The sequence below is a fragment of the Bos javanicus genome, chromosome 8, assembly GCF_032452875.1.
Source record: "Bos javanicus breed banteng chromosome 8, ARS-OSU_banteng_1.0, whole genome shotgun sequence".
NCBI lineage: Eukaryota > Metazoa > Chordata > Mammalia > Artiodactyla > Bovidae > Bos > Bos javanicus.
In genome coordinates this window covers 38,659,714-38,687,208 of record NC_083875.1, presented here as the reverse complement: position 1 = coordinate 38,687,208, position 27,495 = coordinate 38,659,714, and the positions used below count along the sequence as shown (strand labels likewise).

The 27,495-nt window shown below is 38.9% G+C and overlaps 1 protein-coding gene across 8 annotated transcripts in view; it reads left to right on the top strand.

The window, feature by feature from the left end:
• The window catches only part of KDM4C (lysine demethylase 4C), a 416,591-nt gene that overhangs the window by 45,422 nt on the left and 343,674 nt on the right, over positions 1-27,495 (top strand). For all 8 annotated transcript variants that reach the window (XR_009737991.1, XR_009737992.1, XM_061425318.1 and 5 more), the window contains exon 5: positions 25,252-25,445. Coding sequence is in view for 6 of the 8 variants with exons in the window: in XM_061425318.1 (XP_061281302.1) it covers positions 25,252-25,445 (194 nt within the window). In the remaining 2 variants the exon portion in view is untranslated. The remainder of the gene's footprint in view (positions 1-25,251; positions 25,446-27,495) is intronic.

The following is a 27,495-nucleotide window of genomic DNA, read 5'->3' as shown; positions in this document are numbered from 1 at the left end:
TATAGGTAAAATAACATGTGTTCTGGAATTTGTTTTTAAAATATCTCAGGACATAAAGTGGAATGGATATAGTTGAGTGAAGATTGGCCAAGTATTGGCAAATGAAGCTAGATGATGGATACATGATGTTTAAAATATGTATGTTTGGAATATTACAAGTTAAAAAAGGGAAAACATTCTTTCTCTTTCCCCCTTTTGGATTTTCACCAGTGTAAGTAACCTCCATATTGATAATGTATTGTTAAGTTAGTACATACTTGTATAGAAAAATTTAAAAATAGAGAAAAAAATGAAGAAAAGATTACTTATAAGCTTACCAAACAAGCATAACCTCGGTGGTTTCCTTTTGGCCTTTTACGTTAGTGTATATATATGCTTGCATGTGTGTTTGTGTTTCCCCACCTCAAAGGCTGAGGTGCTTTGCTTTAGAAGCATTTTCAGTATTGCTCTCCAGAGGATCATTTCAGTGCATTCTAGCTCCAGCGGTTTCAGATTGTACCTTATATTAAGTCTTTGCTATGTTTTTTGGTATTTCAATTCCACGTATGTTCTTTTTCCTTCCTTTTAAAAAATTGAAGTATATTTGATTTACAATGTTGTGTTAAATTCTGCTGTATAGCAAAGTGATTCATTTGTACTCCAAGTATATTCTTATTGATTTATTCTTTAATAGCGACAAATCTCTTTTAAGTTTGCATGTTTTGTTTACTTACATTTAAGAAAATGGGTGCCATTAGTCCTAAATCTTCCTTACAGAAGATGGCATCTTGAAATGGGTGAGGCCAAGCGAATACTGTTGGTATTTTCAGTTGAGGCCCAGAAAAGTTAGTGTTTTCTCAAAGTTATGAGGCTGGTAGGCTGCCTCTTCTCCACACCAGTTTTAAGGAAGTGATTACGTAGAGTCAGTCTCACAGTTGTGGAAATGTGTAAAGCTAGGTCTGTGTCACCTACGAATGTCCCCTGAGCTCATGGTTTATTTTGTGTCTTCTCTGTGGTTTCTTCCCTCTGGTATCCTGGCAAGTTTTCAGGTTTCTGAAAGGAAGGCAGCTGAGGAATCATCTGGATTTTGGGCTGAGAGGTTGCGTTTCTTAAGGCTCAAAAATAAAACTTAGTCAAGATTTTTTTCTAACCACACCTTGGGGTCATTGAGCTCTTTGTTCCTTTTTTGCAAATATAATTATGGAGTAGAAACAGCATATGATTTTCAGAACAGTTGACATAAAGCTGCCCTGAACTAGCTTTTCATATTTGATAGTAAAATAATATAATTGTTGACAGCACAGATGAGGCTGATGGGTTTAGTTTTGTAGTGCTTATTAATTTACTGCTTGTGTTTGAAAACCAGTTACACAATGGCATTGCTTCAAGGGAACATTGACTTTAGACTTCAGATTTGAGTAACTTTAGTTATTAAAATTCGATGAACAAAATTCACTGGTTTGTAAACATGCAGTTTTTAAAGCACCCTCATTATTTACAAGTTTTGGAGCCAGAAATCTGTCATTTTGGTAGGACCTACAAGGCATAGTATTTTATGGAATTTCCATAGGGGCATTTAGTAACTCCAGAACTGAGCTGACATTTTCAGTGCTTTTGTAGCATAAAGAAAGACATGAGAGATGTTGTGCACTGGTACTGGTAAACAAAACCAATCACACTCAAGACAACTAAATTCAAGCAAATGAAGAGTAACTTGTATTTGCCCCCTTGAGGTAGATGGAGAGCAACAAGAGAAAGAGTGCATTAAAGAGAGTAATGAAGAGTGAGTGTAATAATAACTTGTGTCAGGAACATTTGAAGTCATTGCAATGAATGTGCATTGGAAAAAGCTTGTGTGTTGTTTTGCTCTTTCCTGTTATATCTTTGCATTGTTTAACTGTGCAGTTCAATATTTAAATTGTATTGGATGTTGGTTTGTTATGGTTCATGGCATTATTTTGAAAGGGATTATAGTCATCAATGGAGAAGGCAATGGCACCCCACTCCAGTACTTTTGCCTAGAAAATCCCATGGACGGAGGAGCCTGGTAGGCTGTAGTCCATGGGGTCGCTAAGAGTCGGACACGACTGAGCGACTTCACTTTCACTTTTCACTTTCATGCATTGGAGAAGGAAATGGCAACCCACTCCAGTGTTCTTGCCTGGAGAATCCCAGGGACAGGAAGCCTGGTGGGCTGCCGTCTATGGGATCGCACAGAGTCGGACACGACTGAAGCGACTTAGCAGCAGCAGCATAGTCATCAAATTGTAGTTCACTTTCCTGCCTAATTTCTAGTTATGGCTACTCCTTTTCATGTTAAAAGAAGGATTCAAAATTCATAACCTTCTATTGGTGGGGATAGGAGTTCCTAGAGAGGGTGTGGGGAAGGTAAGAGAAACAGTTTGTGCAGGGTGCCCAGGTGAATAAGGATCCTGGTTCTCAGGTAATTCACAGACTTGGGGGACAGGTGTGGGGTTCCAGGGAGCCCAGAGAGGCACTTTGAGTAGCTTGGTGTAGAAGGAAGATTTTTTTTTGTAGGAGAGATGAGCTTGCTCTAGATGAGCAAGTTCAAGACAGGTAGAGGGAGAGGAGAGAAGAATGGGACAGAAACTAGATAAATTGGAGGATAAGATTGCACTTAATAATTTGTCTCTCCCCTCTTTCTTTTTTTAAAAACTGAATTTGAAGGCTTTTTGGTGAGCTTGGGCTTAAGGAGAGTGAGGCAGACCTGGAATAGTGGCTGTGGGATCTGAGAGAGAAGATCAGCCTGGTGGGAGATGGATTGTAGGGGCCCCTCCTGCTCGGATATTTATCTTGTAGCACCAAGGAAGTCTGTTAAGGGACAGAAAGGGGTGCCATTGTAGTGTTGATCCAGTTGTGGGTACAACATAGGAATTAGGGGTGAGGGTGTTCGTAAAGGACTGGTTGAGGACCATCAGTCTTATAGTAAAGGGACTAGGGTCTGGAGATTCCAGGGGAGAAGTCTTGGTCCCTCTTTCATTCGACTGATGTTTTCAGAGCTTGATTTCCTTAGGATATACTTAAAAATCTCAGCACCATGGGCAGTGGCCTCTGGCAGCAGTAACAGTAGCATGATGTAAGGAAGTTGCTGTTGTTTAGTTGCTCAGTCATGTCTGACTCTTGTGACCCCATGGACTGTAGCCCGCCAGGCTCCTCTGTCCATGGGGTTTCCTAGGCAAGATTACTAGAGTGGGTTGCCATTTCCTTCTTCAGGGGATCTTCCTGATCCAGGGATCAAGTCCTTATCTCCTGCATTGGCAGGTGGATTCTTTTACCACTGAGCCACCAGGGAAGCCCTTAAGGTAGTTACTACCTTTTTTTTTTCCTTATTTATTTATTTATTTTTATGTTTTAGTTTTTCTTTTCTTTTTTTTTTAATTTAATTTTATTTTTAAACTTTACAAAATTGTATTAGTTTTGCCAAATATCGAAATGAATCCGCCACAGGTATACATGTGTTCCCCATCCTGAACCCTCCTCCCTCCTGTTACTACTTTTTAAACCAGAATGCCAAGCCTATCAAAGGCATGACATGACAAAGCCCAGTCTTTGAATGTATGATGCAAAGCCTTGCTTGTCTTTGTAAATGAAGTTTTATTGGAGCATAGCCTTATTGTCCATCTACATATTATATATGGCTTTTTTGCACTACAGTGGGAGAGTTGAGTCATTGTGACAGATTGTATGGCCCATAAAAGCTAAGTCCTTTGCAGAAAAGGTTTGCCAACTCCTAATACAGAGGCACAAATTATTTGCTTTTGGGGAAGGATTCTCAAAACTTTTTTAAGATATAGGTAAAATTCTGAATGTTTTTAGTTATGACTATGTTGATATCTTGACTATGACTATATTTATATTGATTATGTTAAGAATCTGAAATGAAATTTGGTAATGTCTGGGACCTTCTGTAAGTAAAGAAGTTCCTGAACTTAGAAATAGAACCACCTGTGTTTTTGGGTGGCGTTTGATGAGTCCTTGGAAACAGTAACAAACATAAGAGTCCCAAGATCTGAAACTCTTATTTTGGTTATATTTTACTAAGGACTGGTATACTGATAAAGAAAGTTTTAATTAGGAAATTCCCTGGTGGTCCAGTGGTTAGGACTCCGTGCTTTCACTGACACAGGTCTGTGTGCTATCCCTGGTTGGGAACTAAGATCCTGCAAACTGTGCAGCATGGAAGGAAAAAGAAAAAGTTTTAATTAACCTTTGTACACTGTTCATTAAAAAAAATTAGTTCTCTGTTTATAGAAACATGGGAGTTACTTCACCAAACAAACACAAAAACAACAGATAAAGAGAAAAGATGAACAGGGAGAAAAAGGTGCTGTAACTATGTGGGATGATTCAGCTTGACTAAGGGACATTAAAATAAACCCATATCTTAAGGGAAAAAAAGAAGGTATAATATTTCTGGGATAGCCAATAGCCATACTTCCACAGATGTTTGAAGACAGAGTGCATCTCTTTGTTCTGTTTGTGAGGGCTAAGACTAGGCATTAACATTTTTCACTAACATTAGTACAGTGACAGTAAGTCATTCAGGCTTGTGTTCTGTGCTCATTTGGGCTGCATTTCTAACATTATCTATCATATGTACAGTGATGATTCTCTTATTGATGATCATTGATCTTTAAATCAAGGTTTAAAAATGAAGTTCCACGTACTTTCCTTAAGCTGGCTAGTATCTTCTTGATAACACTAGAAGAATCTCAAATAGTATTAATCTGTTTTCAAAACCGTCTTCTTTGCAGGATTTTCCCTTGGTTGAGTGGTGATAGACACTTCCTTCCCTAAGCCTCACCTGTCTCCTCCATCATCTGGGCTTTCTGATTTAAATACTTCATTCATATCCTAACAGGCATTGCTGTCAGCAGTGGCCCCTTTGAGATGATGTTTTTCACAGTAGTTCACCAGCAAGGTTCCTGTCTCACAGGAGTTTAGCCTTCTTTGGAAGCTTAATGTCTAGGTACTTCTTTCTTTTGACTAACCCTGTGGGATGACATGGCATTATAATTGACTGTTTCCCTTGTGGGGAACTGTCTTTGATGATAGTTTTCAGCAGTTCATTGGAGGAAGATAGCACATCTCACTGTGAGGGGAGGCCACTTCACCCGTGACCCACAGCTTGCACTGTTTTATCACTGTTCTCCCAGTCTTGCTTTGAAACTCATCTGCTTTGCTGACATTATGTTCCTTCACTTTGCAACTGCCTTGGGCTTCCCCGGTGGCTCAGTGGTAAAGAATTCGCCCGTGATGTGGGTTCGATCCCTGGGTCAGGACAATCCCCTGGAGGAGGAATGGAAACCCACTCCAGTATTCTTGCTTGGGAAATCCCATGGACAGAGGAGCCTGGCGGGCTACAGTCCATGGGGGTCACAAACAGTCGAACACGACTGAGCCACTGAGCATCATATCATTGAAGGTGTCTGTCATCTCCTGTACCAGCCTGGTACTCAGTGGTCTCCTACACTGAGAATGACTTATCAGTCTACTGCACAGGGAGTTTCTCTAGTTTTTTATGTATGGTGTTGGTTCAAGTAACACAATTCAGCTTCCCAGGAGCAACTTTGCTGTGTTGTGAGGTGTGGACATGCTGAGATCACGTCTTATGCACTGCCCTCCAATACTGTGTGCCATCAGCTTCAGCTTTCTCTATGCTCACTTTCTTCTCAGGTTTTTCCACATTTGAAGAACACATTTTCACCAATAGTGCTTGGAAGATGGTAGCAGTGATGCCCAGTACATTTATGCTGGGCACAAAGCATAAGCCTTTAAGGACAAGAACTGAGATATAACTGAATTGCCGTCTTTGTTACCTTACATAGATTTGCATGCAACTGAAAGCTTTCTGCTGGTGGATGTTCACAGGTCATTATAGAGTTTTTGATTTGGTCAGTGAATTTAGGGTAAAAAAATACATTACTACAGCAGATATTTGGAAAATGAGGACAGAAAATGAAGAATACTTGCCTTATTTCTCTTTGTTTCACATAAACTCTGAGTCCAGTGATGGCAGGGATCATTTCTCATAGATTCTCTTGTAACATCTGCTTCCAAGAATGCACCTAAATAATAGTAGGGTTGATGTGTACATGACATTGGTAAAATAGCCTAAGGCCAGATCATGGAGTTTTCTGAAATTTTTTGGTTATCACTCTCTACATCTTGAAGAACGGTTTGAGATTATTTAATAGGGAAGGGGTAGGATCAGAATCATGCCTTAGAAAGTGTGATCATATAATGGCTTACAAGAGGAACTGGTCATGGCAAGAGGCTTGGAGAGTGCTTTTAGGAAGGAGGGAGGAGGGTGGGGTCAGAGTGATCTTGACCCCAGAGTGGTCATGATCCCCAGTGGGTGTTTTTCTGAACCAACTGAGATAGTAGTTCTCAAATTTTGGCCTTTTCAGCACTTATTTATACTTTTAATAATTTATTATGGACTTCAAAGAGCTGTTGTTTATGTGGGTTATATCTATCCTTGTTTATTGTATTAGAAATTAAAACTGAGAAGGTTTCAGTTCAGTTCAGTTCAGTCGCTCAGTCATGTCCGACTCTTTGCGACCCCATGAATTGCAGCACGCCAGGCCTCCCTGTCCATCACCAACTCCCGGAGTTCACTCAGACTCAGGTTTCAAAATATTTAAATCATTAAAAATAATTGTTATGTAATATTCATATTTTTTAAAAAAATGATTATATTTTCCTAAACACAGAATTCAGTGAGAGAAGTGGCATTTTTTAATGGGTTTTTTAAGTCACTAGTGTCTCAGGGTTGCTAGTCACTTAGTCATATCTAAGTGACTGTCCTCTTTGTGGCCCATGGACTGTGTAGCTTGCCAGGCTCCTCTAATTGCCAGGCTCCATGCAATTCTCACTAATGTCTAGCTTAAATAGAAACCCCTTTCCAGAATCTTGTATCTGCTTTTTGCATTTAATCTGTTGTGATATCATGTAGCATTCTGCACACTCTACCTTACACACATGGGAGAATGAGAGTGAAAAAGGAGAATAGTGTCTTGGTATAGTTGTGATAGTGGCTTTGATGCCACAGACCCAGTGGCCTTTGGGCAACATTGTGAAAACCTCTGCTGTAAGATATTCAGCAGGAGATTCCTTCTCTTATCTCACTCTATGTAAATGATGCAGGCATCTTGAGGCAAGCTAACAGTTTTCCGTTCTTGTTTATAGACCTTCAGGTCACTGTGTCCCTGATATGAACCTCAGAGACCTAATTACATTACGAGACAGTGGTTCTCCAACAAGAAGTCATGGAGTTATTTGGGGGAGCATCAAGCCATAAATTCTGACATAGATCTCTGGCAAAATTTTTTAAGCAGAAAATGGGCTTGGGGTGTAAACTCAAGTTCCTGCATCTTAAGATATATAAAATATTTTAAACTGTGTTTGTAAGATTCTCCTTTCATATTAATTTGCTAGTCTATTACTTTTATCACCCATGTATTTATTAATAGATAATTGATAGAAAATTCAAAGCTGTTTGAAAAATACAGTGACAAACCTTAAAAAGACAAAAAATTACATCTTTTACTGCTTTTTCTTCATGAGAGCTAGGGAATTTTTTCTTTTTTTTTGCTACAGATGTATTGGATAGATGGATGTGTGTATATGTACTCTTTCTAGTTTCCCTTTTTTTTTTTCTTTATAGTCTATGATTATAAATGCATAACTTTTTTAGGTAAAAATTACTTTTGTTAATACAAGTATTATAAAAATGATGAAAAGCATTAAATGACAGAGAAAATGGAAATCACTCATAATCCTGGCATTCAGAAACCAGAACTGTCAAAAGAGTTCAGTGTCTTCCCTTCCAATGCTTTTTCTCTGTTTAGTGCTCAGTAGTTTTATTTTTTTGAACAGGTGTGGTATCGTGATGAACACAGTTTGGTTTTGTCTCTTCTCCCTCTCACTTTAGCACATAGTGAATGCTTTGCCATGATTACAGATGTTCTTCAACGGGATGATTTAACATTTATTGTATCTCTCATTTTTATTGGTAGGATGATTTTCTTGAACAGGGGAAGCAGATAAATCTAAGGTGGAGAAGGACGGTGGGGGCCGCAGAGCAAGGAGGGTATGACAGTTCCTACGGTTAGGGTAGGGTTGGCCCGTGATGCACTGAGGGGTGACCAGATCATCACTAACCCATGAGGCACTTTAACCTCTGTTAACCCACTGCTAACAGAGGCACTTTGCCACCAACACTGCCTCATTTCCTGCCTTTCTCCACAGAAAAACAGAAAGCTGTATTAAATAGCATAGAATATTTGGCCTATTTACGTATATAATAATTCATGTCTGCCATCCCTAGCTGTGACTTTCAGGAAAACAGTTGTTGCCTTAGAGTCTATAAAGGGAAAGGATTGAATTAACAGCTCTCTGAGGTTCCTCTCAGCTTAAACATGTTTGCTTTAAGTAACATTTCTTCAAGAAGGTGAAATCGAAGTCTTAGATAAGGAATTTTTTGAGTTCTAGATTTCTTTTATATTAGAATTTTGTCAAGAACCCCTTTAGAAGAAATCCACTGGCTGAAAGCATAGGAATCTTTTTATACTAAGATTTTAGTATTACTGGCATTTAACCTTGCAGATGACTCTCTTATCTTCCCGCAGTTCAGTTCAGTTCATTTGCTCAATCATGTCCAACTCTTTGCAACCCCATGGACTGCAGCACGCCAGGCTTCCTTGTCCATCACCAAATCCTGGAGCTTGCTCAAACTCATGTCCGTTGAGTCCATGATGCCGTCCAACCATCTCATCCTCTGTCATCCCCTTCTCCTCCTGGCTTCAATCTTTCCCAGCATCAGGGTCTTTTCCAGTGAGTCAGTTCTTCATATCAGGTGGCCAAAGTATTGGAGTTTCAGCTTCAGCTTCAGTCCTTCCAATGAATATTCAGGACTGATTTCCTTTAGGATGGACTGGTTGGATCTCCTTGCAGTCCAAGGGATTCTCAAGAGTCTTCTCCAACACCACGGTTCAAAACGATCAATTCTTCAATGCTCAGCTTTCTTTATAGTCCAACTCTCACATCCATACATGACTACTGGAAACACCATAGCCTTGACTAGATGACCTTTGTGGACAAAGTAATGTCTCTGCTTGTTAATATGCTGTCTAGGTTGGTCATAACTTTCCTTCCAAGGAGGAAGCGTCTTTTAATTTCATGGCTGCAGGTCACCATCTCCAGTGATTCTGGAGCCTAAGAAAAGAAAGTCTGTCACTGTTTCCACTGTTATCCCATCTGTTGCCATGAAGTGTTGGGACTGGATGCCATGATCTTGGTTTTTTGAATGTTGAGTTTTAAGCCAACTTTTTCACTCTCCTCTTTGACTTTCATCAAGAGGCTCTTTAGTTCTTCAACTTTCTGCCATAAGGGTAGTATCATCTGCGTATCTGAGGTTATTGATATTTCTCCTGGCAATTTTGATTCCAGCTTGTGCTTCATCCAGCACGGCATTTTGCATGATGTACTCTGCATATAAGTTATATAAGGAGGGTGACAATATACAGCCTTGATGTACTCCTTTCCCAGTTTTGAACCAGTCTGTGGTTCCATGTCCAGTTCTAGCTGTTGCATCTTGACCTGCATACAGATTTCTCAAGAGGCAGGTCAAGTGGTCTGGTATTCCCATCTCTTGAGGAATTTTCTGCAGTTTGTCTCCACACAGTCAAAGGCTTTGGTGTAGTCAATAAAGTAATTGATGTTTTTTTGGAACTCTCTTGCTTTTTAGTTAATCCAGCTGATGTTGGCAATTTGATCTGTGGTTCCTCTGCCTTTTCTAAATCCAGCTTGAACATCTGGAAATTCTCGGTTCATGTACTATTGAAGCCTTGCTTGGAGAATTTTGAGCATTAATTTGCTAGCGTGTGAGATGAGTTCAATTGTGTGGTAGTTTGCATATTCTTTGGTATTGCCTTTCTTTGGGATTGGAATGAAAGCTGACTTTTTCCAGTCGTGTGGCCATCGCTGAGTTTTCCAAATTTGCTGGCATATTGAGAGCAGCACTTTCATAGCATCATCTTTCAGGATTTGAAATAGCTCAGCTGGAATTCTGTCACCTCCACTAGCTTTGTTTGTAGTGACGCTTCCTAAGGCTCACTTGACTTCGCACTCCAGGATATCTGGCTCTAGGTGAGTGATTTACGCTATTGTGGTTATCTGGGTCATTAAGATCTTTTTTTTGTATAGTTCTGTGTATTCTTGCCACCTCTTAATATCTTCTGCTTCTGTTAGGTCCATACCATTTCTGTCCTTTATTGTGCCCATCTTTGAATAAAATGTTCCCTTGGTATCACTGATTTTCTTAAAGCGATCTCTAATCTTTCTCATTCTGTTGTTTTCCTCTATCTTTGCATTGATCACTGAGGAAGCCTTTCTTATCTCTACTTGCTATTCTTTGGAACTCTGCATTCAGATGGGTATCTTTCCTTTTCTCCTTTGCCTTTAACTTCTCTTTTTTTTCACAGCTATTTATAAGGCCTCCTCAGACAACTATTTTACAATCATTTTGCCTTTTTGCATTTCTTTTTCTTGGGAATGGTCTTGATCACTGCCTCTTTACAATGTCACGAACCTGCAGTGGGGTGGCTTAAATACGTTCATCCGCCAGATGGTGCTGTTGGACAACAGATTTTTCTAAGGCGCCAGGTTTCTAAAATATTAAATATTTTAGATAAAATATTTAAACTGAGTAAAATATTTAAACTGAGTCACCAGTGTCCTTTCCATTTTGTATTTTATCATGTTAGGATATGATTTATCCTGAAATAAGGAATATTTTGAAGCCAAAACACTAGCTGTATGTGTAATTTTCACATCCAAGGGAAAATACTGTCATTCTAGACATGCTTTTATGCTAAGAGAGAGCTATTGGCCTTGGATTGTAACTTTTAGATTTTCATTCTATGTTAAAGCTTCTATTTAATAAGAACTCACTATCAGCATATTATGGCTGATCTTTAGTGAATGAAGTCTTAGCCTGATGATCTCAAGTTATGCCATCTAGACCAGGGGTGGGTGGGTGGGTGGGGGTGTGTGTGTGTGTGTAATAGTACTTCTATTCATTTTGTCACATTGCATGTAGAATGTTCCATCAGTTCTGGAAGCTGTGTTTTCAGAAGAGTATTGTTAGAGAATTGTTGATAGAAGAAGATTAAGCTGATTTGCCGGCTGACCTCAGAGTATATGACTGCTGACTCAAAGTGCCTGTCTTGCACATGAGAGGGTTAGGTGGGATCACTGTGGGGAAAAAGCAGTTTTGGCTGTGGAAGTGCTAAATTGATAGACACACACATGAGTCCCACATAGAGTTCCATCCCTGAGGGGGAAAAGGGTGACAAGTCTGGCTGAGATGGAGTTTGGGTAGTTGCTTGCCCTTGCCAGCTTCTTAGCACTGGTTTCTCAAAATAAATCATCACCTGTCTGTGGGTTTTTGGGGTCACTGGGACAGTTAGAGTCATGAGTCCCAGGAGTATGATTCTAATTATGTTCTAAATAAAATAGGATTTTTTTTTAAAAAGAGATATCACTAAAATTATATAATGATTTTATCTGTTTCTAGGTTTATACATTTAATTTTTTAAAAAATTATTTTTCGTATGTTCTAAATGAGAAAATGTAGTTTAATATTCTGGCAAATTGTTAGTATTTTCTTTTTCATTGAAGGAATAATGTTGAGCTTATGTATATGATCTAGATTTTTTTCACTAAGAGGAATGAAAATGAGACGATTGGTAATACCTTAAGTTGTTTTTCTTCATGAAGAACAAAAGGATGTTATTTGAGCCCTCTGCCAGGTGTTATTCGAGTGTGCTAAATCTAAGCTTGCTTTAAGTGCGAAGCAGCATTGAGGAAGAAATGAAGTAAGGTGGAAAAAACAGCTAGAAGAAACAGAGGAAAAAGTAGATAAAGTCCTGTAGGAATAGGGAGAAACAGATATATTCTTTATGTTAATTGTAATTTGCCTGACATTAATAGTTGTAAAGAGGCTCAAGCCCTGCCCACACTTTGGTACCTTTCAAAAACTAAGTGGCTTAACTACTTCTTTAGTGGGATCACATTAACATCACAGACTCTGATAATGATATTTGGTTCTTAGATCCACCAGAGAATGGGACAAGTTGGGGACCTGTGCATTTGCTTACCAAGGAGGAAATGTATTAGACATTATTTTACTGTCAGTAGTAGTTCAGTTCAGTTCAGTTGCTCAGTCATGTCTGACTCTTTGCAACCCCATGGACTGCAGCATGCCAGGCTTCCCTGTCCATCACTGAATCCCAGAGCTTACTCAAACTCACGTCTATTGAGTCGGTGATGCCATCCTACCGTCTCATCCTCGGTTGTCCCCTTCTCCTCCTGGCTTCAGTCTTTCTCAGCATCAGGGTCTTTTCCAATGCGTCAGTTCTGCACATCAGGTAGCCAAAGTATTGGAGTTTCAGCTTCAGCTTCAGTCCTTCCAAAGAATATTCAGGACTGATTTCCTTTAGGATGGACTGGTTGGATCTCCTTGCAGTCCAAGGGATTCTCAAGAGTCTTCTCCAACACCACAGTTCAAAAGGATCAATTCTTCAACACTCAGCTTTCTTTATAGTCCAACTCTCACATCCATACATGACTACTGGAAACACCATAGCCTTGACTAGACGACCTTTGTGGACAAAGTAATGTCTCTGCTTGTTAATATGCTGTCTAGGTTGGTCATAACTTTCCTTCCAAGGAGGAAGCGTCTTTTAATTTCATGGCTGCAGTCACCATGTGCAGTGATTGTGGAGCCCCCCAAAATAAAGTCTCCCATTGTTTCCACTGTTTTCCCATCTGGATGCCATGATCTTAGTTTTCTGAATGTTGAGTTTTAAGCCAACTTTTTCACTCTCCTCTTTCACTTTCATCAAGAGGCTCTTTAGTTCTTCCTCACTTTCTGCCATAAGGGTGGTGTCATCCGCATATCTGAGGTTTTGATATTTCTCCCAGAAATCTTGAGATTCCAGCTTGTGCTTCATCCAGGTCAGCATTTCTCATGATGTACTGTGCATATAAGTTAAATAAGCAGGGTGACAGTATACAGCCTTGATGTACTGCTTTCCAGATTTGGAAATAGTCTGTTGTTCCATGTTCAGTTCTAAATGTTGCTTGTTGATTTCTCAGGAGGTATGTCAGGTGGTCTGGTATTCCCATCTCTTTCAGAATTTTCCACAGTTTATTGTAATCCACACAGTCAAAGGCTTTGGCATAGTCAATAAAGTAGAAATAGATGTTTTTCTGGAACTCTCTTGCTTTTTTGATGACCCAATGGATGTTGGTAATTTGATTTCTGGTTCCTCTGCCTTTTCTAAATCCAGCTTGAACATCTGGAAGTTCACAGTTGATGTACTGTTGAAGCCTGGCTTGGAGAATTTTGAGCATTACTTTGCTCGCGTGTGACATGAGTTCAATTGTGTGGTAGCTTGAGCATTCTTTGGCATTGCCTTTCTTTGGGATTGGAATCAAAACAGACCTCTCCCAGTCCTGTGGCCACTGCTGAGTTTTCCAAATTTTCTGGCATATTGAGTGCAGCACTTTCACAGCATCATCTTTCAGGATTTGAAATAGCTCAACTGGGATTCCATGACCTCCACTAGCTTTGTTCGTAGTGATGCTTTCTAAGGCCCACTTGACCTCACATTCCAGGATGTCTAACTCTAGGTGAGTGATCACATCATCATAGTTATCTGGGTTGTGAAGATCTATTTTGTATAGTTTTCACGTGTATTCTTGCCACCTCCTCTTAATAGCTTGTGCTTCTGTTAGGTCCATGCCATTTCTGTCCTTTATTGTGCCCATTTTGCTTGAAATATTCCCTTGGTGTCTTTAATTTTCTTCAAGAGATCTCTAGACTTTCCCATTCTATTGTTTTCCTCTGTTTCTTTACATTGATCACTGAGGAAGGCTTTCTTATCTCTCCTTGCTGTTCTTTCCAACTCTGTCTTCAAATCAGTATATCTTTCCTTTTATTCTTTGCCTTTTGCGTAAGGCAAGGGAGTCAGTAGTAGAGACCTTACCACAAATGGCAAACAAATTGTTTAGTTTTCATTACAAATTCGAGGCAGGTGGTCTAGGGCCATGTTGCTTATGTGGTGCCATCAGAGACATGCGCTGCTAGCAGTTACTTTTGCCACCTTCACTATGACATACTTACCCTCGTGCTCTTGTGGTAGCTGCTCATTGTGTCTGAATGTCTGGTGAGTGAAGAAGGGCACAGGATTTGAGCCTGCTCAGTCAGCCTCCTCAAAGCTTTCTCCTGGAACTCCTGCTCAGTTATTATCAGTTGCATCTCATTGGCCAGAACCATGCATAACTAGCCTTAGCTGTAACTACTTTGTTCTTTCAGTTAAGTGAGGTACTATTAGTAAAGAAGGTAAAAATAGATACTGCAAACATAGGCAATCTCTGTTGTAAAAGTATATTAAGACAATCATTTTGAAGTACTGTGTTACACTGCAGTATAATAGACTTTCAAGAGTTGAATTAGACAAATAGCTTAGTAGTCTAGAGAATAAGAATGCAAGTGAAAGTGTTAGTTGCTCAGTTGTGTCTAACTCTTTGCAGTCCTTTGGACTGTAGCCATCAGGCTTCTCTGTCCATGGGATTCTCTAGGCAAGAATGCTGGAGTGCGTTGCCATTTCCTTCTCAAGGGTATCTTCCCAACCCAGATCTTCAGCATTGCAGACAGATTTACTGTCTGAGCCACCTTGGAAGCCTTAGTCTAGAAAATATGAATTCATCAGTAAAAATTGTAGTGTTTTAAATTTCCTGTATTTACAAAGAACTTGTCAGTGTCTGGGTTTGGAATTTTACTATTTTCTTAAATGTTGAGATAATTGATCCTCTTTAAAGGAGAACAAGGCTTTTATGGTTCAGATTCCTTTTAGGATTTTCTGCAAGAGTCATGTGTAGATGTATAAAATAAAGTCAACAAGTTCTATTTATTATTTCTGTAAGTTTCTTTCTTTTTTTTTTTTTTTAATAGAATGCATGTCTGAGTGAATCCATGAATCCTGCTCTTGGCCTCATGCAGTTTTTTCCAAATCATCTTTTTGATTGGTAGTCCTTAAAAAAATAGGAAAGTAGCAAATATAATCACCAAATTATTAACTTTCCCTTCCAGTCATTGGGGGATTGAGGGAAGTCTTTCTCTCCTTGATTGTATAAAAGTTTAGAATTGACTTTCTGGCTGATTGGTTGGCTATGAGGCTTCGGGCACAGTAATGCCAGCTCGGGTTAGAGTTTTCCATTGTCACCCTTGAATTCTGGTTACACAGTAGTGAGCTGTGAGATCTTGGGTGAATTATCTGACTTCTCCTGCGGCAGCTGTCGAATCTATAAAATGGCACTAATAGTAGATCGTAGTTCTGTTTATCACCTCATAGGGTAAAATGAGATGAATAAGTAAAACACCTAGGGCAAGGCCTGCTGCATATTATGTACTGAGGAACAGCTGCAACTGGCGGCAGTAGTAAAGCAAAGTGGGACACAAATCCTGAAGCCCTAATGAAATGTTCACTAGCTGATTCCGACCAAGAGAATTGTGAAGAATGCTGTTCTGCAATATTCATTTACTTAGAAGTCCAACCCACCATCAGTTTATTCTTTCTACCATCTGTCGAAGCCTGTCATGTCAGAGCAATGAAGGGTGTTTGATTAGGGGTTACTACTAAAGAAAAGGTGCCTGCTCTTCTCACGAGATACGCTGCTATCCTCTTGTCACTAAGACAGGGTGCCAGGGCAGACACGGTACCGTGGGGTGTGACTCAGGAGATGTTCTCTTTTTCATGACTTTTCCTTTATCATATTTTTAGAATGTATTATCTCATTTTATATGTGAAAGTTACATTTTAAAGCACAGTGATACATTGAGTACCCCACACCCACCATGCAGTCCCATAGCTAAAACATTACTGTTGTGCTGCCCATGGGATGCTCTTTCTACAGTCCTTCTTTGCTATCCCACTCCATCACCATGAGTGGCCCGAACTTTGTGTTTGGTATCTTGCCTAAAAAAAAACCCCAAAAGCAAATTTTGTTGTTGTTGTTGAAGTATAGTTGATTTCGAATGTTTTTTTTAGTTTCAGGTGTGCAGCAAAGTGATTAAGTTATACATATACAAGTACCTATTCTTTTTCAAATTCTTTTGCATTTAGGTAGTTACAGAATACTGAGCAGAGTTTCCTGTGCCACACAGTAGGTCCTTGTTGGTTGTCTGTTTTATTGATAAATATAGCACTGTGTACATGTCAATCCCAAACTTCCTAATTACCTCTCCCACCCACCCTTGCCCTCTAGTAACCATAAGTTTGTTCTCTAAGTCTCTGAATCTGTTTCTGTTTTGTAAATAAGTTCATTTGTATCATTTTTTTAAGATTCCACATGTAAGTGTACTGTATATTTGTCTTTCTCAGTCTTACTTCACTCAGTATGACAGTCTGTGAGTCCATCCATGGTGCTGCAAATGAGATTTTATTCTTTTTAATGGCTGAGTAGTATTCCATTTTATGTATGTATGTCATTTTAGAAAATAATTGTTTAAATCTATTTTTGACTGTGCTGGGTCTGTGTTGCTGTGCGTGTGGGCTTTCTCTAGTTGCAGGGAGAGGGCTTTGCCCTCTGGTTGTGGTAGATGGGCTTCTCACTGTGGTGGCTTTTCTTGTTGTGAAGCATGGGTTCTCGGTGCATGGGCTTCAGTAATTGTGACACGTGAGCTCAGGAGTTGTGGCTCCTGGGCTCTAGAGCACAAGCTCGGTAGTTGTGGTGCATGGGCTTAGATGCTTTGCGGTATGACGGATCTTCCCTGATCAGGTAACCCGTGTCTCCTGGATTGGCAGGCGGATTCTTTATCAGGGAACCACCAGGGAAGCCCCCACATCTTCTTTATCCATTCCTCTGTTGATGGACATCTAGATTGCTTCCATGTCTTAGCTATTGTAAACAGTGCTGCAGCGAACATGGGGTGCATGTGTCCTTTTGGACCATGTTTTTCTCCAGATATATGCCCAGGAGTGGGATTGCAGGATCATCTGGTAGCTCTGTTTTTAGACAGATGCATATTTTTAAACAACGTATTTAGTTTAGCTTATTTTTGACTATATTAAAAGTAGTATCACTCTGTTAGTCTTCTGAGACTATCCCAAACACTTTAAGTTTTCTGAATTTTTTCATATTATTTGTGCACTATTGTTTAGTCATTTCCATTGCTGAATGGCATTCCATTTTGTGAGTATATATTTTATTTTTTATTATCCTGTTGGGATATTTTCTTTTTCTTTCTTTCTTTCTTAAAATAAATATTGCTGCTATGAACCCATTCCTGTATATGATTTCTGGTGTATTATATATAGGTAGTCTGAAGCACTTATCTAGAAATGAAAGTGCTGCCTCAGAGAGTATTCAACTTGGTCAGATATTGTTGCCTTGTTTCTCAAAAACTTTGTAGCAAAGTCTCCCCTTGCACTGTATAAGATAGCTTTACTGAGGTATAAGTTGCATACCACAAAATCCACCCATGTTGAATGTATAATTCAATGATTTTTGTGTAACCACCACCACCAGTCCAGGTTTAGAACACTTCTGGCACCTTCAAAAGCTTCCTCATGCTGACAGTATTCATCACTTGATCCTGTTCATCTTATTACTTACCCAACTTTGACTTTTTAGTCTTGTGGCTTTAAAATATCTTGTGTGTGAATTTGCCTTTCTCTGACTATAAATGACTTAGAATATCTTGTCTTGTCTTTGTTGATCATTTGTATTTCTTGTTTTTTCCTCTGCTTATTTTTCTATTAGATTGTTTGATTTTTTTCTTATTATTTGGAATTTTTAATGTATTCTGGATACCAAAACCATGCCAGTTACATTTGTGGAATTATTTGCTAATTTGCTTCAATTTTGTCTTGATCTTCTCAGACTTTTTTGTTTCTTTCATTTTCCCTCTCTCTCTCTTTCTGTGTGTGTGTGTGTGTGTGTGTGTGTGTGAGAGAGAGAGAGAGAGAGAGAGAGGTTAACAGGTTAATTTTAATTCTGCCACCTAAAGCTATATGATGATATATCAGATTCATGGAACTGTTATACACATTTAGTAAAGTGACAATGGTGCAATACCACTTAGTATCTCAGAATCAGGAATATACAATTTTGAATTGTTTAAACACAATCCACAGTCTTAAAAATAAAATCAGAAACCATCCACAGTTATATAATTCTCAATTAAATGTTACACACTTAATAGTTGATGTAATAGTCAATATCTAGTATGGAATGTTGAAAGCAATTTTATAGTCTGATCTTGTTGGACTCTGTTGGGAATGTTTCTTGAATAGATATGTGACTGGCCAAGATGGGTAAACACAAGACAAGAACAAGTAAAGTTCTACCACGATTTCAGTAGTGTTCACTGTTTTCTTTGTCAGGTAAAAGTGAACAGCAAGAATTACAAACTTTACATATGTACAAGGTGTGCTGTAAAAGGATGTTTGTTTACAGGCATGTAAAAGTACTTTGTAACTAGTGTGATTAAAATAATGTATAAAGATAAATAGCAAAAACAGTACTCATCTGTGAACTTGCAAAATCAATTCCCTATTTTATATTACATGAAATAAAAACAGTTTTAGTTTTCTTGAACCGCTTTTCTAGAAAATACTTGAAAAGGAATACAGACAGAAATTATTATTTTTACCCTTGGGCATTGCTATAAAAATAGTTAAAAAAGAAAACAAACCAAGGGGATTTCTCTGGTGGTCCAGTCGTTAGGAATCTGCCTTGCAATTTGGAGGATGCAGGTTTGATCCCTGGTCTGGGAACTAAGATGCCACATGCCACAGAGCAGCTAAGTCTGTGCCCCCACAACTAGAGAGTCCGTGTGCCACAACGGAAGATCCCTCATGGTGCAACTAAGACCTGATGCAGCCAAATAAGTAAATAAATATTTAAGGGGAAAAGAAGACCAACAACCAAGAGTACTGGAATGCCTGAGTCCAGAATGAACCCAGATATTTGGCCATATAGAATATTATTGACTTCAAGAGTAGGAGTAATAATGAAGGATTTATAAGCAGTTTTTAATCAATAAGAGGCATTTTGATGTTTTTGCCACCGGAAAACAAAAGCTGTAGCATCCACAGCTTTAGTGTAGCATCATTAAAGTTCTGAGAAGTCTGTTTTATATAGCTTCAACTCAGTTGAAAGTGTATTTATTTTTATTTATGTTTATTTAAGGTCAACTAAAATTGACATCAAATATTTTTATAGATGGTATTACAGTGTCTTAATGAACAGAGATTTAAATTTTAATATAATTGGTTTTATCAGTGTTCTCGTTTAGTGACTTTATTTAGTTTTGTATTTTTCTCACTCCTGGGACTCTGAATACATGAACTATAGACGTTCTGTCCTAAGTATTGCTTAACTTTGGTTTTCAGATACTTCGTCTCATCTTTCTGTGCTGTACTGTGTGTTTATGTCTTAAATTTTCCCTTCTAGGTGAGCACTTCTCTTGTTTAATCCTTTCAGTCAGTTTTTAGTTTAATAATGATATATAAATGAAATGATGTATCAGTGATATACTAGTGAAATGATATGTTTCATATGTAGAAGTCTACCATGTCTTTGTGATTCCATTTTTAAATTTCTTTAAGCATTTCAAGGTCTTTAGCCTCTGAAGATTCTGATACCAGAAGTCCTTGGGGTGGGGAAGGGCCAGTTGTTTTTGCTAGCTTTCTCCATGAGGTCTTACCTCCCTATATTTGTGGTGATCTTCAGTTTTATGCTTTGGCTTGATCCTAATTTGTGGAAAATTTGTAAGTCAAAATGGAGGATGCTTTTCTCCCAGAAGGCTTGGAGTTGTTTTTGCCTGGAACCAGAGATTTAAATAACTTCAAGGTCTCAATGGTCTAGACTCAAGGCAGGGGTTCCAAGCTCTCTATAATCCTTTATTTGATTGAGCATTTCCCTTCTTTTCTTCTCCACATTCCTTCTTGTCATACTCATAGCTACATTTTTGAAGTGAGTCTTTTTTTTGTTACTGTGTAGTACTTTTTGTTGCAGAAATTTTTTGTTTCTTCAAAACTTGCTCCACATTGGTTATTGACTAGAGTTTCAGAAAGAAAAGAAAGCACTGCTGTAAAATTTTGTAGGTATTTTGGTGTATAAAAATGCAAAAAGGAAAAAAAAATGCAAAAAGGGAAAGAGAGGTCTGTTTTTAAAGTAAAAAGTTTGGAGAATGTGAGATATTTTCATGGAAAGGAAGCAGCAAAAAGAGCTATCGTGTCACACATTGTAATTAACTTTAAAGCAAAATGAATTTCACATGAGTCTAATTTTATTCTTATGTGTAAAGATCCTAAGGAAACCCTCTATTTTAAATGTGTCCAAGGCTCTCATTTTAGTTTTTGAAAGATTCAATTTTCCCACATTACTGTGTGAAATGGATTGATTTTGAAGTCTTTTAAAACAACCAAGTTTTCTTTCCTCATGTGTATTACCTTTGAAACTTCAAGGGCTTATTACAGCCTTATGAATTGGTGGCAGTAATTTACATTAGCCTATCTTTAAAGTAAGTTGAAATTTGGAAGATGGTCTTCTGTTTGGATCATGTTACTCTAGTAGGTGTTAGCTGGGCTGCAGTAAGGGTCATAGAAAGGGATGGTGAGAGCCAAATGAGGACAAGCGTAATCTTGTAAAAAGTACTAAATAAAAGTATCTGAAAACTTTACTGAGAAACTTTAATAATTTTTTTTAGTATTTTCTCGGAGTTTGTAACACCTGGGAGGTGGCTCTTTTCTTATTTTAATGATTAGCTTTTTTAATGAAATTTTTTTCATAAATTTATATATTTCAGAAATTTTTTTGGGGTCACTTTGGGTCCAGCTTAGAGCTGGGCATGTGGCAGTGAAACTCAGGAGAGAGATGAAGGCTCAAAGCATTGTATGGAAAGAGCTGTGTGGGGATAACATTGTAGGTGTTGAGGATAATGGCAGGTGGGGTGGGGAGGAGAAACATGTGGGTTGGATGTGGACATTGTTGAGGAAAGATTTTAATGTCTTATGTAAATAAGGTCCTGTGATCAAGTAACATTTGGGAAATGTAGAGTTAAAGCAGAGTTAAACAGGCTCCCTTACAGCGTGACCTCTTAGAAACTTCCGAGTACCTGCTGGCACTGTGACTTTATAAGAGGAGGAGAAAAGGACACCAACATTTTTTGACCATAGCCACTTGTAGGGGTAATGTTCATTATAAATATTTTAGGGAGAACTAGTTTGCTGTGATTTTTGCAATATTTCTCTGTATTAGATGGGAGGGCTCCTTACTGGTTTGGTTTCTAATGTGGCATATTGCTTCCCTGTGTTGCTTCAATTTCCCAGTGACCTAGCACAGTCATTGTAGAACATTCTAGATGCTCATAGTCCCAAAAAGAAGGAGCTCCTTGGCCTGGATGTGCCCTGTGTTCAGTGACCTAGGCCCAGAGTTCAAGGGTGTGAATTCAGACTTAGCGCAGTCTCTCTATGTAGGTTTATAGAGGCATCGTTCACGCTGATGCCAGTTTGGGGGTACTTATTTCCTCTGTGAAGTCCAAAACCTGATCCTCAAACAGATCCTGAGTGGCTATGGTAATAAAAATTTAGGAGTTCTTTCAGATTACTGTCTGATTCTTGTTAGGTGGATGATACAGAGATTGAAAAGAAGGATCCTTGATAAACTTCTCATTTACACATATGTGCACAAATTATGGTCCAATGGTGAATTATTTCAGTAAACCAGGCAGAGACAGGGTAAATAGACACACAGAGCAGGGCATGCCTAGAATGCACTGGGTTATTGGGGTAAAGGGAAATGGGGACCAGAGAGGAAACATTTGCTCAGTGGAGGTCAGGTGAGTTGCAATACTGCTCAAACACCTGTTGGACATTCTGTGCTGCTGCTGCTGCTGCTAAGTCGCTTCAGTCGTGTCTGACTCTGTGCAACCCCATAGACAGCAGCCCATCGGGCTCCCCCGTCCCTGGGATTCTCCAGGCAAGAACACTGGAGTGGGTTGCCATTTCCTTCTCCAATGCATGAAAGTGAAAAGTGAAAGTGAAGTCGCTTAGTTGTGTCCAACTCTTAGCGACCCCATGGACTGCAGCCTACCAGGCTCCTCCATCCATGGGATTTTCCAGGCAAGAGTCCTGGAGTGGGATGCCATTGCCTTCTCCATGGACATTGTATGGAATAGCTTTATTTGAGGGGATGGAGTCTGGGAAGAGGCATTTGTCTGTGAACATGCATTGGTGTATAGACTTTCTGAAGAGACTTGATGGCTTTAAGCTTTGAATGGTTTGGCAGATTTCCAGCCTGTCATTGTGGGGCTTGTTTGTAGCTGGTGTCTTTCTGGAGACTACTTTTACACTAAATCAGTTCTGTCCCCAAGCCCGAAGTGAAGCAGCTTTTATTAGAAGCTTTGCCAGTGTTTGTGTATGGTGACTGTATGCCGGGGTGGGAAGAATGTAGCAGTTTTATATATTTGCCTGTCATAAATTTTAGCTCCTTGGATCTTTGTTGATTTTTAGTGCTGAGAGAAGAGGATGGTATATTGCATTTTAACATGATCAGAACTGAAAGCATAGAGTTTATAAGTGAAGGCCTAGAGTCAGAAAGATTCAGGCTTATCTTTGCCACCCACTGCTCTAGGAGTACTAGGTTTTCCATTTGTTCATTTGGGTATGACATTGCTTATGTTACAGGATTATTTTGAGTAGATGTAGGCTGCCGTCTCTGGGGTCGCAGAGTCAGACATGACTGAAGCGACTTAGCAGCAGCAGCAGTGTACATGTATGTGCAGTATAGTGAAATAGACTGTGGTGTCACACTTCTCCCAAGTGACAAATGAGGTGTCCTCCTTGTCTGAATCTCTGAAGGAGACCTGGTGCTCTTTAGAGTTTGAGTAGAACCTGTCCTTTAGGCAGCTAGCGAGTTCAGTCAGTAGTGGAGAGCAGATGTTGGAGAAGGAATTTGGAATAGGATTTATTCTCAGCCCCTTGTTATACCTGTTATTCTTAATATTTTAATAACCTCTTTTATTGAAATTATGTGACTTTTTATCTTAGCAAAAGAAATTAAGTTTTAACATCATGGCAGCCTTGGCCCTTGCCCCTTGCCCAGAAGAAGCTGATGCCAACATATTATTAATATTTGCCCATTAATGGGAAGAATTTCAGTAGTGAATTTCATAGGGCTTTTTTTTTTTTCTATCACTTTATCACATGTTTGGCTTTTGTTTTGTTTCCAGTAAGATTTACTGGAGAATAGTGGAAACATTTGTCAGTTCTCAAATATAAGAAGTTTTATTTTCTAAAAGTTTTTATGTCCTTTAGCCTATTTAGTCCTCCTAGCAGCTCTGGGTGGGTACCTCATGCTTTCACAAAGAAAGAATGGGAGCTCTGGAAATTGCAGGGATTTTTGCCCTCGGCAGTGGCAGAGCTGGAGCCATAATCTGGGTCATCTGGCATCATTCTTTTTTCTCTTCCCTCATCCCTTTAGACCCACAGGTCTAGTCATGTCAAGGGATTCAGCCTAAGTTATTTCTGAAAGGTAATATCAGTCAGAAACAAAGATGAGACTTCTTCAAATATAGGAATTTCAGAAGAATAGTTTGTTCCTTAATTTGCAAGCTCATTCAATTTAAAAATGTTTCCTATAATATGGTGCTCATTTATTACTTCAGATTCATTGCCTCAATAATGACTTTTAAATAGGAGGACTCTATTATTAGAGTGATTGGACTGAAGTCTGATTGGACTAGGGTTAAGAGATTGCATCACTATAAATAGAGTGAGATAAAATATTTTACATAATTTGAACTTTTATGAGGTCTCATAAGTTGGGACCTAGGATCTTTTCTAGAAGGATACTTAACTTTGAACAATTTCCAAATAGCAAGCTTCCTGCTGTGGGTTTTAAGTTATGGAATGGCTGTCTTGGGGAGTTTTGGAATTAAGTGATTTCCCCTGATACTTTTCAGTTATATTACCTGAGGCACAGCTTCATTAACTGCCCCATCAAAAATTTTCCTGACCCAAAAGCTCAAGTAAGTAAGATCAGTACATTGATTATATTGTCATCTAAAGACTATAATGAAAACAGAACAATAAGGAAAATACTAGGCATGGTTATCTATGAAGCCTTGGTATAATTACTGGGTAGGGCCTTTTTGGTATACATAAATAAATTTAATGTCCCTCTTTAATAGTATCATGAGGAGGTTGAAATGGATTTAAAGACACTGCCATTTCATCGTGATTGCAAAAAAAGTGGGTCCAATCACTGATATTTAGTATTTTATTGTGAGAAAAGTTTATGAGAAAAATAGTCTGTAAAAATTGTAAACAGTTGTGAATTAGAGTGCATTAATAAGTGATTGGTAAGTTTTAATAAGACTAGAATCTTTTCCTGTCATTTTAACTTTTATCCCAGTGACTCAACTTTTTCTGTCTCTGTTACCAGCCATGTTGTGTTATTGTTATAAAACTATATTATTCCAACAATTTTACCAAAGTTTAGATAAATATTTTTAGCTGTTATTCTTTGTTTAAAATTCTCCATCAGCATAAGCGGTTGATATTTAGTTGAAGAAGCAGTAAAAGCACAATGATCTGTGACTTAGAATAGTGCTAAGGATTTTTCCAAAATTAGACTTGGGTTTTCAGGAAATGATGTATCACATGCCAGAACTGAATGGGGCTGAAAGAGGGATGACAGAAGATACATTTTGTTAGTGGTGTCTTGAGATGATGGCTCATGTTTAATGACTTAAGTAATGTGCAAATAAGCTAAAAACCAGAAAACCCCCCAAACTAAATAGTGTTCCAAGGATGGAAAGCATGCTGCAGATCATATGCTTTGAATCAATGATGTTTTTTTTTTTACTAACAGCTGATGGGAGTAGGTCCTTAATTCTCTGTCGTTTGGCATAATTTTATACTAATATTTATATAGAACCACATTTTGCTGGTATTAATCTTGGATAATTAATCATGGATCTGTATAAATATATATATGTGTGTGTGTATGTGCCTTGGATACTTATTGCTTTATTTTTTGACTTTCTAAGCGAGTTAAAATATACAGTATAATAATTTTGGCAGATGATGGTTTGATCAGTAAATGTTATCTTTATGAGTTTATTAATGTTTGTCTTTTTTCCCCCTTCTCTCTCTTCCCTTTTTCTAGGGTGTGGATGAATGGAACATAGCTCGCCTAAACACGGTCTTGGATGTGGTTGAGGAAGAGTGTGGTATTTCTATTGAGGGTGTAAACACCCCTTATCTATATTTTGGCATGTGGAAAACCACATTTGCATGGCACACCGAGGATATGGACCTCTACAGCATTAATTATCTCCACTTTGGAGAGCCCAAGTCTTGGCAAGTTGCATGTTTAATATTCATTTGCTTTGGAATTGTGAGATCTGAGTAATAGGAACCCATTGAAGATGGTTTTTTTCCCGTTTTTCTGGCAGAGTCAGATTTATATGAGCTGTAAGAAAGTTCTTGACTGTAACAATTAATTATTGCAGAGTCTTCCACTCTGCCTAGGGTTTTGCTCAAAACCGTAAAGCTAATGGTGATTTGTATATCCAAATTTGGCCTACAGACCATTTTGTGGGTCATGGATTGATAGGTATTTTAGTCTCAAAGAATTTGGCATCTTGAACTTCTCTGAGCATTTGCTGGAAGGTATGGGGAATGTAAGTTAGGAGTGAAAATTCACTTCCTGGATGTACCTAGGGATTTTCTGGTCTAATCTCTGAATAAATGACAGATTCCGTTTAGTATGTGGTGAGTAGAGGGATAGGAGGCATGAAAAAGGAGGCCTGTTACCACTTTTTTGGTGGTGGATATGGGGAGAAGAATAAGAATGTGAATGTGTGTTCTTAACTTGCAATTACCTGTGTCATCTTTCTGAGCAGCAATTTTAAGATTTACTGTTCTGTAGAATGCATCATTCAGCATGAATTTTGGCGACTTCTAGGATTTACCCTTGGAGAAGGCAATGGCACCCCACTCCAGTACTCTTGCCTGGAAAATCCCATGGATGGAGGAGCCTGGTGGGCTACAGTCCGTGGGGTTGCTAAGAGTCAGACACGACTGAGTGACTTCACTTTCACTTTTCACTTTCCTGCATTGGAGAAGGAAATGGCAACCCACTCCAGTGTTCTTGCCTGGAGAGTCCCAGGGATGGGGGAGCCTAGTGGGAGGCTGTCTGTGGGGCCGCACAGAGTCGGACACGACTGAAGCGACTTAGCATTTAGCAGTAGCAGAATGCATCATATGGTACCCAGCACAAATTTGTGATTGTTATTCTGTCAGTCACCCTGGAGTTCTTTGTGGTCAGCCAGTTTCATGTTTGAACTTAATTTTGTCGGTTTTAGTCTTAGGAAGGGCTTTCTAGGTCGTGCAGTGGTAAAGAATCCACCTGCTAATGCAGGAGACATGGGTTCAATCCCTGGGTTAGGAAGTTCCCCTGGCGAAGGAAATGGCAACCCGCTCCAGTATTCTTGCTTGGGAAATCGCACGGACAGAGGAGCCTGGAGGGCTATGTTTCGTGGGGTCAGAAGAGTCAGACACGCCTGAGTGACTGAGCACAGTCTTAGGAGAGCTTAAATATCAGTTCTATTTTTTTTTTTTTTAATAATACACATATGTGGAGAATAATTCACAGACAAAAGTATACGAGGTATCAACTTGACAAGGCAGGAAATACTGAATATGCTCTTTCTGCTGGTTGTGAACACGATAGGATGCTCTTCAGGTGCTTGTGTTAGCCCAGTAGCTTTCTTGCCTCCAATTTAAAGGTAATGGCCTCTTTTCAAGTTCTCCTGCTGATCAGGTTTTGAGTGCAATGTATAATTTCTGTCCGCATCTTGCTATTACTTGCCCTTGAGGTTTCATCATTTGGTGAAGTGTGAAGTTGTAAGCTTTCTCCAGCAAATTCAAATACAGCAAAAGTTCATAATGATCAAAAATGACATTTAATCAGCAGGAAAGCTTTTGGTGGAAGGGCAAAGCTCTTAGGACCTAGAAAAGAAATCCAGGCGTTTTCTGTTTTGTGATAGAGTTTTATGATCTGAGAAAAATTGAGTAAGAAGTTTTGTAACTCATTTTTAATAGTGCTTTACTTACACATTTTGTTTGGAAAATTTTTAGCATTCTACTCTCTTAATGGAATAAATAAGATGTAAACATTTTAAATAGGTGGTCTAGGAACTAGACTTTGACAGAATGGGATGGAAAGATGATTTCTTACACAAGTGTTTGTTGAGGACCAGCTTGTGAGCACACGCTCTAGGCCTGTGAGTCTCTCGTCTTTCTTCAGCACCATGGTAGAGTCTTTTGGAGTGTCATCCTTCAGTACTTTTGGGAATCGACTTTGAGAGACTCAGAGAAATATTTTAAATAATGTGTAGGCTCCTGG